The sequence below is a fragment of the Pan troglodytes genome, chromosome 6, assembly GCF_028858775.2.
Source record: "Pan troglodytes isolate AG18354 chromosome 6, NHGRI_mPanTro3-v2.0_pri, whole genome shotgun sequence".
In the NCBI taxonomy this organism is placed as follows: Eukaryota; Metazoa; Chordata; class Mammalia; order Primates; family Hominidae; genus Pan; species Pan troglodytes.
Genome location: NC_072404.2, coordinates 101,733,162 through 101,746,691, shown reverse-complemented (window position 1 = coordinate 101,746,691; position 13,530 = coordinate 101,733,162). Strand labels below are relative to the sequence as shown.

Here is a 13,530-nt window from a genome sequence, read left to right as displayed (position 1 = left end):
TATGTTTGTCCCCATTAACCAACTTTTTTTTTTTTTTTTTGAGACAAGAGTCTTGCTCTGTCACCCAGGCTGGAGTGCAGTGGTGCGATCTCGGCTCACTGCAAGCTCCACCTCCCGGGTTCATGCCATTCTCCTGCCTCAGCCTCCCGAGTAGCTGGGACTATAGGCGCCTGCCACCACGCCCGGCTAATTTTTTGTATTTTTAGTAGAGATGGGGTTTCACCATGTTAGCCAGGATGGTCTCGATCTCCTGACCTCGTGATCCGCCTGCCTCGGCCTCCCAAAGTGCTGGGATTACAGGCGTGAGCCACCGCGCCCGGCTCCCATTACCCAACTTTTCTTCATCCTCCCATCCCCTGCCAGCCACCCATCCCACAGTGATCTTTTTAGAATACACACCACTTAAAATCTTTTAATTTTCTCCCCACTGACTACAAGATAAAATCCAATTGCTTTTGCAAAGAATATAAAGCCTATTATGATATGGCCCATCTGGCAAGCTCCTCTCACCCTCCATCCCTAATCAAACTTATACTCTTCATTTTCTTAAACTCAACTTATTTTACTATAATTTGAGATCTGCAATCTTAAGGAATGCCATGGTTTTTAAAGATTCTAAATTTTACATTTTATAAACTTCCCTCTCCCTTCCATGGACAGAGTTAGGGGCTAGAGAGTTCCAGATGCATGATTAAATTTTTTTTTCCTGCAAGAATGTCAGCAATCAAGTTGGTTTTGTTTTATTTTCTTTTTTAACTCTAAGTGCACTGAGAAGGCCTACATTTTCTTTACTCAAAGAGATGCCAGAAAATCATTTTAGAATCACTGAAAGTGGCCCATCTAATCAAAGCTTTGTTTACATGCAGTCACTTTCAGAAGGGTGGTGGGGTAAATGGTTGGCTCTACTGTCAAAGCAGGAGAGAAATCAGACCCCTTGCATTTTGAAATTCAAAAAGAAAAGTTATCCAACCCCTAGATATAAGCCCCTGGGGAAGTAAGGGGGACAAAGGTTTGGGCTCACTGACCCCTGGGAAGTGGCTCTGTGTATGGATTGGAAGGGCTGAGCACCAGAAGCAGTCCTCTGTTGGAGCCTAGCAGCACAGAAGTAGAGCTGTCTTGCTGCAAGGAACCCCAAGTGCTTGCCTACTTAAGTTTATATTAACAATAGAACAGCAGCTACTGTTGGACTGTAAAAGCATTGGTTTTTAATTCCACACAGCAAAGAGGAACAGCGGTAATGAACTGATCAGACTTTACTCCAGTTCTGAACACACTTGGTAGAAGATGGTTTGATTAAGGTGTTGGTGGAAAGAATTCTCAGATAATTTGGTGGGTGACAGGAGTTTCAGAAGGAACTTAGTATACTTAGGGCTAATAAGGCCACGCTGTGGAGGCAATTCCACTTACAAAGGGTACTGCTATAATACCTAATCATTTAAGTACACTTCACATTTAAACATTTAATTTTTATTAAGAGTAGTGGCCTTTCTTCTTCCTTCAGCATCAACATTATTGTTAGCTCAGAGGCACTAACATATTCTTATGACTCTTATTGTCCATTGTTATAATAAATAAAGCACAAAGCCATTAAAACAAAGCAGCAGTGTGGCCTGCAACATAACAGTTTTTTCTTCCACCCTTGGAGACAATGTGATCGCCTAACTGCATTTTAGTGAACTGCATTTAGTAAATCATGTTCAGGGAATAACCAACTATTACTATGATAAAAACTCATGCTTGAAAAAATACCTTTATTTCCTATTCTCTGAACATGCTTATTGTATACATCTGTCCCTTATACATACATTTTTTTTTTTTTGAGACGGAGTCTCGCACTGTCGCCCAGGCTGGAGTGCAATGGCATGATCTCAGCTCACTGCAAACTCTGCCTCCTGGGTTCAAGTGATTCTCGTGCCTCAACCTCCCAAGTAGTTGGGACTACAGGTGCCTGCCACCATACCTGGCTAATTTTTTTTTGTATTTTTAGTAGAGATGGGGTTTCACCATGTTGACTTGGCTGGTCTCAAACTCCTGACCTGAAGTGATCTGCCTGCGTTGGCCTCTCCAAGTACTGGGATTACAGGCATGAGTCACTGCATCCAGTTTATACATACTGTTCTTAACACCAACAACACCGTATCTCCCTTCAATCTATCTGGTGAGATTTTTTTCACCTCTACTGACTTTCAAACTCTTCTCTTCACTTCAGTTACAGCTCTTATTCTTTCTTAATAATCTAGTGTGCTTAGGTCTCTTTCTAAAACGTATTAACTTCATAATAAAGTATTAGAGTATCAGAAAATCCAAGATCTATTAACAGAATCAACATGTATGCATGTGAACAGTTGCTTTTAAAAACTGAATTTTTATTTTTATTTTTTTTTAGAAATAGAGATTCACTCTATTATCCAGACTGGAATGCAGTGGTGCAATCATAGCTCACTGTAGCCTTCAACTTCTGGGCTCAAGAGATCCTCCTACCTCAGCTTCCCAAGTAGCTAGGACTACAGGCATGTGCCACAATGCCCAGCTAAGTTTTTTATTTTTTGGAGAGGTGGGATCTCACTGTGTTGCCCAGGCTTGTCTTGAACTCTGAGCCTCAAGGGATCCTCTTGCCTTGGCCTCCCAAAGTGCTGGGATTACAGGCGTAAACCACTGCACCTAGTCAAAGACTGAATTTTTAAATAATACAATTTGAACTCAGTTTATTGAGTATGTCCCATGAAAAATACTGGTCTGAAAAATTTATAAATTAACCATCATTTCATAAAAAAATAACCATTCCTGCTTCTTGCTCTAATTAGACACAACAGAGGCTATTTCAGTGCTTAACAAACACTATTTAAATCTTTATATGAAATTAATTCCTTGAATTGATTTCAGCATATTTTCTAATACTTTTTTCTCATTAATTAGATTTTCTCATCCTGAGTCTCATAATTCAAAGACTTTGGAAAACTGGGCATAAAGAAGAAAACTATTTCATGAAAACACAAATTTGGTTAAACATGCTTATGCCATTTTTTTTTTGCATAAAATGCAAAGTAAAAATGCTATGATCCAAATACATGAAGCTAAAATAGTACCTAACCATACTTTTCCTTTTTGAAATATCATTTTTGTATATTTAATGATGGGATTCTACTTTAGTATTATAGTTGGCCAATTATTGTTCACTTTAATCCTCGCCCTAAATTTCATAAACATAAGTGGCCATTACTGGTCACTATCTTTCAGTGTGGAGGACACAAATCAGTAGAGTGAGAAAACTCCTAGGCTTTTCTTAACAATAACTGGGACTTTCTCTGCAGCCTTGGCTTGGTTCCTTCTCTAGTAGAACAAATCTCAGGTGTCTTCAGCCTTTTGTTTCCTATCATGTTTTCAAACATTCTTCCATCTTTCCAAATCAAAACCCCCTTTGGGATCTCCCTAGAAGTAACCATGTATATACCATCTATACCATTTTCTAGCTTTTCTATTTCTTTCCTCCTCTTAGTATCAGGATCATTATCATGAGGAAGGACATTTTTTCACAGTCCCGCCCATAATCTGTTCTCACTAGCCAGGCCATTCTTCTTCCCCTTCCCTAGCAAAAACTTATCTGTGGGTATGGAATGATTCATCCAATTTTAATATGGTAAGGGATAACTAAAAATAGCCATCTATTTAAAAATACTTTCTTTAAAGAGTTTTTCTGCATTCTGATACCAGATGTGAGATGGATATGCTGTGTGGCAGGACATTTTTGTTTCTCTTGGCCTTGGTATCTCCCTCTGTAAAATCGGGGTAATTTGTGAATTAAGGGCAAGTAGGGAGATGTATTACTCTAATTAGACCACAGGCAAAACAGAAGATTATAATGAACTTGAAGAATTGTGGGAAGAAACCCCAAAGGGGGTTTTGATTTGGAAAGATGGAAGAATGTTTGAAAACATGATAGGAGACAAAAGACTGAAGACACCTGAGATTTGTTCTACCAGAGAAGGACTATATAAACCTAAAAGATCATACCCATAGTTTAAGACTGCTTGAGTGAATGATCAGCAGTCACCTAGTAAGTGATCTGTTCTTACAGTTGGAACCTTTAAAGATGAACAGTTCTTTCAGGGTAATAGATCAAATTTGGGGATAAAAGACTGGGAAAGTGATGTACAAAGCCATTTGATGCCACAGGATAGTAGCACTTTGAGACGGCCAGTGTATCGCTTAGTGCACACAAGGAGATGAGTATTCACCTCGAGCTCCCAGGACCCAGGATCTAGACAGCTGTGGAGATGCTAACTTGCCTCAGAGGCTGGGGTGGGGGTTTGGGGGAAAATAAAAGAAAAATACTTGCTTTATATTTCAAATATTGCTGGGCATTTTCAACTCAAGAATTGAATAATATGCTAGACTAATTACTTCTTATGGTGTATTAAATCTTTTAGGCAACTAGCAGGCACACAAGATTTACTACTTAAGATTATTTAATCTGTAATCCCAGCACTTTGGGAGGCTGAGGCAGGCGGATCACGAGGTCAGATCAAGACCATCCTGGCTAACATGGTGAAACCCCGTCTCTACTAAAAATACAAAAAATTAGCCGGGCATGGTGGCAGGTGCCTGTAGCCCAGCTACTCGGGAGGCTGGGGCAGGAGAACAGAGTGAACCCGGGAGGTGGAGCTTGCAGTGAGCCGAGATCGCACCACTGCACTCCAGCCCGGGCGACAGAGCGAGACTCTGTCTCAAAAAAAAAAAAAAAAAAAAAAAAGATTATTTAATATATCTTATAACTCTCCTGTATATGCCCCCTCCCACCTGAATTACCCATCTTAAGCCTTCATATCCTCTTACCTGGTCATTCTGAAGTTGTCTCAGAACTAACATTCTTACCTAGTTTCTCAATAATCTCCATTTTATCATCCATACTTCTGCCTGAGTGATCTTTGTAAGTAAGCATCTTCATTCATCACTCTCCTACTTAAAACCCCTTTTCAGTGTCTAGGATTTCCTAGCATTGTGCATAACCACCTCTTTGTGCCCAATGCTTGATTTAGACTCCTGTCTGCACAGTCTCATCTCTCAATGCATCACTAAAGTGATTGTATGAATTATTTGCAGTCTTTGAATATGCCACGCTACTTCATATTGCCACTTCACTCTATGCCTGGAATGTCTTTCCTATTCTGGTTCATGTGAAGGACATCTATCAGCTTTCAACATGCAGCTTGAGCATCAATTCTTTTATAAAGTGTTTCCTAACCCTCTCCCATAGATAATTGGCCTCCTCTTTCTTTGTCCTTCCCCTCCCCTAAAAGTTATCACATACGTGAACAATGTTCTCTCACATTCATAACACATTTTTCCTTAGTTTTGTATACAGTTGCCTCTCTAAAATATAAACTTCAAGAGCATAGAGGGCATTTACTTCTGTATTCTAACATAAAACAGCACTCAATAAACGTTAATTAAATAATGAAGATAACATTTAAAATTAACAATTTATTCCTAAGTTTCTTAGCATCTTTTCTGAGTTTCAGATGAACACTTATAAAATTCCACTGGACATCTCCACACATATGTTCTGTAAGTACTTCAAGTTCAGAATGTCTACCACCAAAACTCATTATTTTCCCCGGAAAGTCACTTGCTTATCTGAGTTTCCTGTTTCACTAATGGCATAATTTACCCTCCGACCCAAACTAAAAATTCACTGTCCTACCTTTAGTCTATCTTTTCTTCAATTCACCCTTCATACTCATCAGTTATCTTGATAAAAATAACTTTTCTGATACTGCAACTTCTCTACTAAAATAACACACTTTATGGCTTATTCTATTAGGAGGATAAATTCAAACAATTTGGCAATAACACTCACAATCTGGCAACACCTACCTTTCTAGCCTCATCTCTAGCAAGTTTCTCCCATGGACCTTAACCTTAAGTTCTAAAGAAATATATAAAGAAATGCAGGTAGGTGGCCAATAGCAAGCCATTCATAACAGAAATATAAATATTTCTAGCTGCCAGAAGCAAGAAAATAAAGCAAATTCCAATTGTTTTGTCACATCGAAAGGTGCTGCAGGGTAATGGTATGAATCTATTTATGGAAGACAAACACATATACACACCCATACATATCAGAATAGGGGAAATGGGTGGGTATGAAGAGCAATGGCTAGTACAATGAATCTGGGGAACAAACACAATCTATAAAGGCTTTCTTTTTTTTTTAGATGGAGTCTTGCTCTGGCATCCAGGCTAGAGTGCAGTGGGGCAATTCAGCTCAATGCAACCTCCACCTCCTGGGTTCAAGCGATTCTCCTGCCTCAGCCTCCTGAGTAGCTGGGATTACAGGCGCACACCACCATGCTGGACTAATTTTTGTATTTTTAGTAGAGATTGGGTTTCACCATGTTGGCCAGGATGGTCTTGAACTCCAGACCTCAAGTGATCCACCTGCCTCGGCCTCCCAAAGTGCTAGGATTACAGATGTGAGCCATTGTGCCTGGCTTAAAAAATCTGTTGACTAAACGGTGCATGAACAGGACAAGAATGTTTAATCAGGCTTCACTATAAAATATCCAAAGATTATCCACTTCTCTTTGCTCCTGATAATGGACATGAAGCCTTCGCAACAAGTGAAAGGAATCTCTTTCATTATCAACTAATAAGCGGCATTTTGGTTTATATGGTAGTCTCTTCTCCGTGGGTCAGAATAACCCTGAGTCAGTGGACAAAATGACCCTCGTAGATCTAAAATGCTGAGGACCAGCCCTCAGGCAGTGGTAAATCCCCTGATATAATACAAGCCTGTAAAGTATCATGGCCGCCAGGCCATCTCTCTCAATGCCACTTCAGTTGCTGACAGTAATTACCTACTACGAGGCAGAGATGCTAAACTCCAGTTCATAGCTCACTGCCTTCAAGAAGATTCTTTGACACCCTTTCTTCCCCCAACCTGAGTTTGTCATTGTTTCTGTACTATCATCTTTACTCAACTATATCAGTTATCATATGATACTGCAATGTCCGACTGCTTCCCTCTAGCCTCTGCATGCCCTGAAGTCTGGCATCATCTTTATTATGTGCTTTGCTCATATAAGTGTAGATTTTTTTTTTCTCTTTTTGAGACGGAGTCTCGCTCTGTCACAAGGCTGGAGTGCAGTGGTGCAATCTTGCCTCACTGCAATCTCCACCTCCTGGGTTCAAGCAATTCTCCTGCCTCAGCCTCCCAAGTAGCTGGGACTACAGGCACGCGCCACCACGCCCAGCTAATTTTTTTATTTTTAGTAGAGATGGGGTTTCACCATGTTGGCCAGGATGGTCTCCATCTCTTGACCTCATGATCCGCCTGCCTCTCAGCCTCCCAAAGTGCTGGGATTACAGGTGTGAGCCCCTGCGCCCGGCCCCTATAAGTGTAGATTTATTGGGTGACTTGTGACATCTCAAGCTAACACCATTATCTAAGTCTTTTTTTTTTTTTAAAGGCCAGAACTAATTAATTTTCACTTATATTTTTTGAGAGAAAACAGTTGTCATAAAACACTTTAGAAGATGGGAAATTATTGCAAAGCAGATAGATTTATCTGTTAAATGTGGGAACTGCTATTAGGAAGGCTTTAAAAAGGAGTCCCCTCAGGGATTCAAACCCATTCTGTTCACAAGGCACATGCCCTGTGTCATTCAACCCAATCTAAGCATTAGTTTTCCTCTGTAAAACAGGATTACTAACATCAACCTCATATCATTTCTGTGATGATTAACAGAGATAATGTATTTACAGAAGTCTCAGTGACAATACTTGTCTATATGGTATTTAACATCAGTAAATCTATAGAACCACATAACAGCAAGAAATTAACTTGCTGCATCCTTCATTGGAAGCTTTCAGGGATATGAGAAGCTCACTGTCATTACAGATCATATACTACTTCCACAAAGTACAGAACAATTGGTTGGCTCACCCTAGGATAAAAGAAAAGGGCTATAGGAGGAGGATTAAATGGGACCCCCATTTACCCTGTTTAACTTCAGCTGGAAAGTAAGTCTGTTAGAAACATGGAACTTGTCCATGATTCCTCCTTGCCAAAACTCTATTATCTCCAAAAGGAAGTTAGTCAAAGGGATTGTGATGTTAAACAGGAGAGCACTTGCATTAACAAATCTGAAAACCTCTTAAATAAAGACTAAAAAAGATATGACCACATTATCTTTTGAATGCTATCAGGAAATATGCAGCAAAGCTATCTAAAATTCCTCTTACGTTCTTCTGGTTTCATTTCGGTTATTTTTTGCAGCCAATTCTTCCATGTTTGGCAGTCACAAGGCTCATGTGCTTCACCAAGGCACTCCCTAAAGAAAATAAACATAGAAAAGACAATTTTAAAATATTCTTCATCAACATCAAGGTAAAAAAAATGTGTAGAGGCCGGGTGTGGTGGCTCATGCCTGTAATCCCAGCACTTTGGGAGGCCAAGGCGGGTGGATCACCTGAGGTCAGGAGTTCGAGACCAGCCTGGCCAATATGGTGAAACCCCGTCTCTACTAAAAATACAAAAAATTAGTCGGGCGTGGTGGCACATGCCTATAATCCCAGCTACTCAGGAGGCTGACACAGGAGAAACGCTTGAACCTGGGAGGTGGAGGTTGCAGTGAGCTGAGATCGCACCATTGCACTCCAGCCTGGGCAACAAGAGTGAAACTCTATCTCAAAAAAAAAAAAACAAAAAAAGTAGAAAGTATTCTTCCAGTTTTAAAGTTGAAAAAAGTAAAGCACGGTGACTAATGAGAGATGGAGCATTTCAATGGAGGCACTAAAAATGAGATTCCAAAGCTTGATACCATTAGACCAGTTTTATTAAAAAAAAATCAGTACATTCATTTACATACTTGAAAAGTTCTAAATAGATTAATATTTATAACTTAGATTTGCAAGCCTTCAGAGCTTTAAAACATTTGAATCAATTACGTTTTATCCTCATTAATATTTTAAATTCTTGTTATTCAAAGGTGTATTCCTGGCCATTACTGAGCAGCTTTTTAGACATGCAGAAGAACAGGCCCCATGTGATTTACAGATTAGAATCTATATTTTATCAAAATTACCAAATGAACCGTCTTCATTTTAAAGTTTGAAAAACACTGTTTTAAGTTGAATTACTGTAGTTACTTTTACCTCTGCATCTCCAGGTAACAGCTAGGGTAACTCAATTTACTTTTATTGGAATTTGGGAAATTTTGATTTAAATAATTAAAAACATCAATTTACCATTTGTAACTCTATTTTATATTCTTTCCATAGCTATTTAAGAAGTCAAACACTAAAACGAGCCTAAAGCCTTGATGAACTGCCATTTTAATTCAAGATGATGCTATATTGTATAGGACAAAGGTAATTATTCCAGTAAATAAAAAAATATTATTCGGAGGAGGAAACAACCCAATCTGGAAGTGATATCATCACCATCAGTGCTATTTTAAAAGATTTTATTTACAAAGGTTAAGCTTGGGCAGGGAGTGGTGGCTCGTGCCTGTAGTCCCAGCTACTTGGGAGGCTGAGGTAGGAGGATCACTTGAGTCTGGGAGGTGGAGGCTGCAGTGAGCTGACATCATGCCACTGCAGTCCAGCCTAGGCAACAGAGCAAGACCCCATTTCGAGGAAAAAAAATAAAAAAAAGTTATGTGTGTTAAGAAGACACACCAACTGACTCATTTAGTCTTAAAAACTAAGAGGAAATTAAGAATGCATCGATTATACTTCATATTTGTTAAAATGGTGATTATTAAAAAACATAAATTGTTGGTGTGGATGTGCAAAGATCGGAACCCTTGTGCACTGCTGATAGAAATGTAAATGCTGATGCAGTTGCTGTGAAAAATAGTTTGGTGACTCCTCATAAAGTTAAACTTAGAATTACCATATGATTCAGCAATTTCATTCTAAGGTATGAGAGAACTGAAAGCAAGGATTCAAACTTGTACACCAACATTCACAGTATTATTCACAACAGCTAAAAGGGGGAAACAACCCAAGTGTCTATCAACAGATGAATGGATAAACAAATTGTGCAGTATACACCACACACAAACACACACACATGTTCACACAATAGAATATTCAGCCATAAGAAGGAATAATATTTGGATACATGCTACACTATGAATGAGCCTTAAAAACATTTTGTTAAGTGAAATAAGCCAGACACAAAAGTACAAATATTCTAGAATTCCACTTACATTAAATATTTAGAATAGGCAAATTCATAGAGAAAGAAAGTAGAGTGGTTGTTACCAGCTTGGGGGAGGAGAGGATGGGGAGTTACTGCTTAATGGTTATAGTTTCTGCTTGGGATAATGAAAAAGTTTTGAAAATGAAAAGTGGTTATGAAATGTTATAGTTGCACTGTATAGTTCAGTGACAATTAATGTCACTGAATTGCATACTTAAAAATGGTTACATGGTAAAAAAAAAAATGCACCAATTGCCTTGAAAGGGTAATTTAGTTTCCTTACACTCCTGACTTATCATCTAATCTGGCACTTGGGAAATCTTTTCCATAATTGTGGTTTTACAGAGCTCCTAGCAACTTAGTGGTAGCTTAACAGACATTCAAAAAATATTGGGTTGATTAAAATATGGAAGTGAGCTGGGCACAATGGCTACTCGGGAGGCTGAGGCAGAAGAATCAATGGAGCCCAGGAGTTCGAGGCTATAGTGTGCTATTACCACTCTGTGAATAGCCACGGCACTCTAGCCTGTGCAACACAGCATGACCTAATCTCTTTAAAAAAGTGGATATATAAAGTCAGGAAACAACAGATGCTGGAGAGGATGTGGAAAAATAGGAACACTTTTACACTGTTGGTGGGAGTGTAAATTAGTTCAACCATTGTGGAAGACTGTGGTGATTCCTCAAGGATCTAGAACTAGAAATACCATTTGACCCAGCAATCCCATTACTGGGTATATACCCAAAGGATTATAAATCATGCTACTATAAAGACACACACACACATATGTTTATTGCAGCACTATTCACAATAGCAAAGACTTGGAACCAACCCAAAAGTCCACGAATGATAAACTGGATTAAGAAAATGTGGCACATATACACCATGGAATACCATGCAGCCATAAAAAAGGATGAGTTCACGGCCTTTGCAGGGATGTGGATGAAGCTGGAAACCATCATTCTCAGCAAACTATCACAAGAACAGAAAACCAAACAATGCATGTTCTCACTCATAAATGGGAGTTGAACAAGGAGAACACATGGACACAGGGTGGGGAACATCACACACTGGGGCCTGTTGGGGGATGGGGGGCTAGGAGAGGGATAGCATTAGAAGAAATACCTAATGTAGGTGACAGGTTGATAGGTGCAACAAACCACCATGGCATGTGTATGCCTATGTAACAAAACTGCATGTTCTGCACATGTACAACAGAACTTAAGTACAAAAAAAAAAAACTGGATACGTTAGATTCACTTTAGTGCATATTAACATCAATTCTGCTTTCCAGAAATGTAAGGGATACCTGTGATAACTGTTAATTTTAATTTGGCGCACATGCTAGCAGACATTAGAGTAAGAAATATGCCACAGATCTAGGAACAGTGTTTCCATATGGTGCCTGCAAACACAGGTGGGAATGCAGAATCTACATTTCTCATGACTCATTTTTAAAAAAAGCTTGTTTGTCATTTGCATCTCAATAAAGCTAGAAAAAAAAGCCCAGAAGTACAAAAAGCCCTTATATATCTGCAGTAACTAAAACAAACAAATGCAATCAATGAAATAAATTATTTCTATTAAGATTTTTTTCCCTGGAGACTTTTTTCCCCTGGAGATTAAACAGCATATTCAATATCCATTTCCTGGCAGAATCAACGCTGGTAAATACTGGTTTTGCTGTCAGAACATTTTCTGAAAATGTTCTGGGAAAAAAAAAAAAGAATCATGGGGGAACAAAGCCCAGTGTTTTCAAATAAAGTCTGAAAAAAAAAAAAAAAAAAGCCACTTCTTCAAAAGCCATAATTGCTTATCAATGTGCTTGGCTCTCCAAGACTGTGTTGTATTAAATAGCAAAAGAAGGTTTTCTTTTCCAGAACCTCACAGGAGGACACAGACTTGCTGCTTCCTTGGTTGTGAGCCCAATCAGTAGGACCACTTCAGGGTGTTATAACTGGTTGGTACAGTTTCCATTAGTTTCCAATGCAATACTAAGAAAGGATATTAAAAAAAGCAGCAGCTTATAAATAAAAAAAGAAGTAACAGCATGGACTGTGAATTAAAGAGGTTGAGGTTGCCACATTTTTTTTTTTGAGGCGGAGTCTTGCTCTATGGCCCAGGCTGGAGTGCAATGGCACGATCTCTGCTCACTGTAACCTCCGCCTCCTCGGTTCAAGTGATTCTCCTGCCTCAGCCTCCCGAGTAGATGGGATTACAGGTGCACAACACCATGCCCAGCTAATTTTTTGTATTTTTAGTAGAGACGGGGTTTCACCATGTTGGCCAGGCTGATCTTGAACTCCTGACCTTGTGATATGCCCGCCTCGGCCTCCCAAAGTGCTGGGATTACAGGCGTGAGCCACTGCACCTGGCCGAGGTTGCCATTTAATACTATAAAATGTATTTTAAAACTACGGCATCTGGAAAAATAAACTCAGAATTCTCCAAAGTATAGTAATAACAATGCCACTAAACATACTAATTGACAATCTAGATGATCAGCGTAGGGAAGAGAGGTTATTTTGAGAAAAGTAGTGAAGATGCTAGAATGCCAACTTACTAAAGAAAGTTTTTTTTTTCTTTTTCTTTTTCTTTTTTTTTTTTGAGAGAGTCTTGCTCTGGCACCCAGGCTGGAGTGCAGTGGCGTGATCTTGGCTCACTGCAGCTTCCACCTCCTGAGCTCAAGCCATCCTACTGCCTCAGCCTCCCAAGTAGCCAGGACAATAGGTATGCACCACCATGCCCAGCTAATTTTTGTATTTTTTGTAGAGACAGGGTTTCACCATGTTGCCCAGGCTGGTTTTGAATTCCTGGGCTCAAGGGATCCGCCCATCTCAGCCCTGCAAAATGCTGGGATTATAGCCGTAAGCCAGTGAGCCCGGCCTAAATTCCTGAATAAAATTTTAACCAATGACTGTTGACAAGTATTCTAAAGTCCCTGGTATCTGTTGCTGAAACTGCATCTCAAAATGTCAGTAAAACAAGAGTATGGGGAGGGGAATCTCAGGACACAGCATACTGAATCTCAGCCAGAGACACCAATAGGGTGGGTTTATTCAGGTGAAAAAGTACCCTGGTAAAAGATTATAAAGAAAAAAAAAATAGTTGCCTAATCTAAACTCCTCCTCGTAGCTCAAATATGATTGGTTAACCTAACATCAAGTGATCAAGGAATGGCTCTCTTCTTGAAAATGTGCCAGTATGTACAACTGGTTGCATGACTATACAGTGGTTCTAAAGGGCTCTGGAAAAGGAAAAAACCTTCCACTAAAGTTTTAAAATTTATTACTTGATGGAAGAAATTCATATCCAGAA

The 13,530-nt window shown here is 39.3% G+C and overlaps 1 protein-coding gene across 3 annotated transcripts in view; it reads right to left on the bottom strand.

Moving 5' to 3' along the window:
- ANKIB1 (ankyrin repeat and IBR domain containing 1) overlaps positions 1–13,530 on the bottom strand; it is a 267,100-nt gene that overhangs the window by 30,886 nt on the left and 222,684 nt on the right. For all 3 annotated transcript variants that reach the window (XM_054655962.2, XM_016945131.4, XM_016945132.4), the window contains one exon: positions 8,246–8,334. In XM_054655962.2, the coding sequence (XP_054511937.1) occupies positions 8,246–8,334 (89 nt within the window). The remainder of the gene's footprint in view (positions 1–8,245; positions 8,335–13,530) is intronic.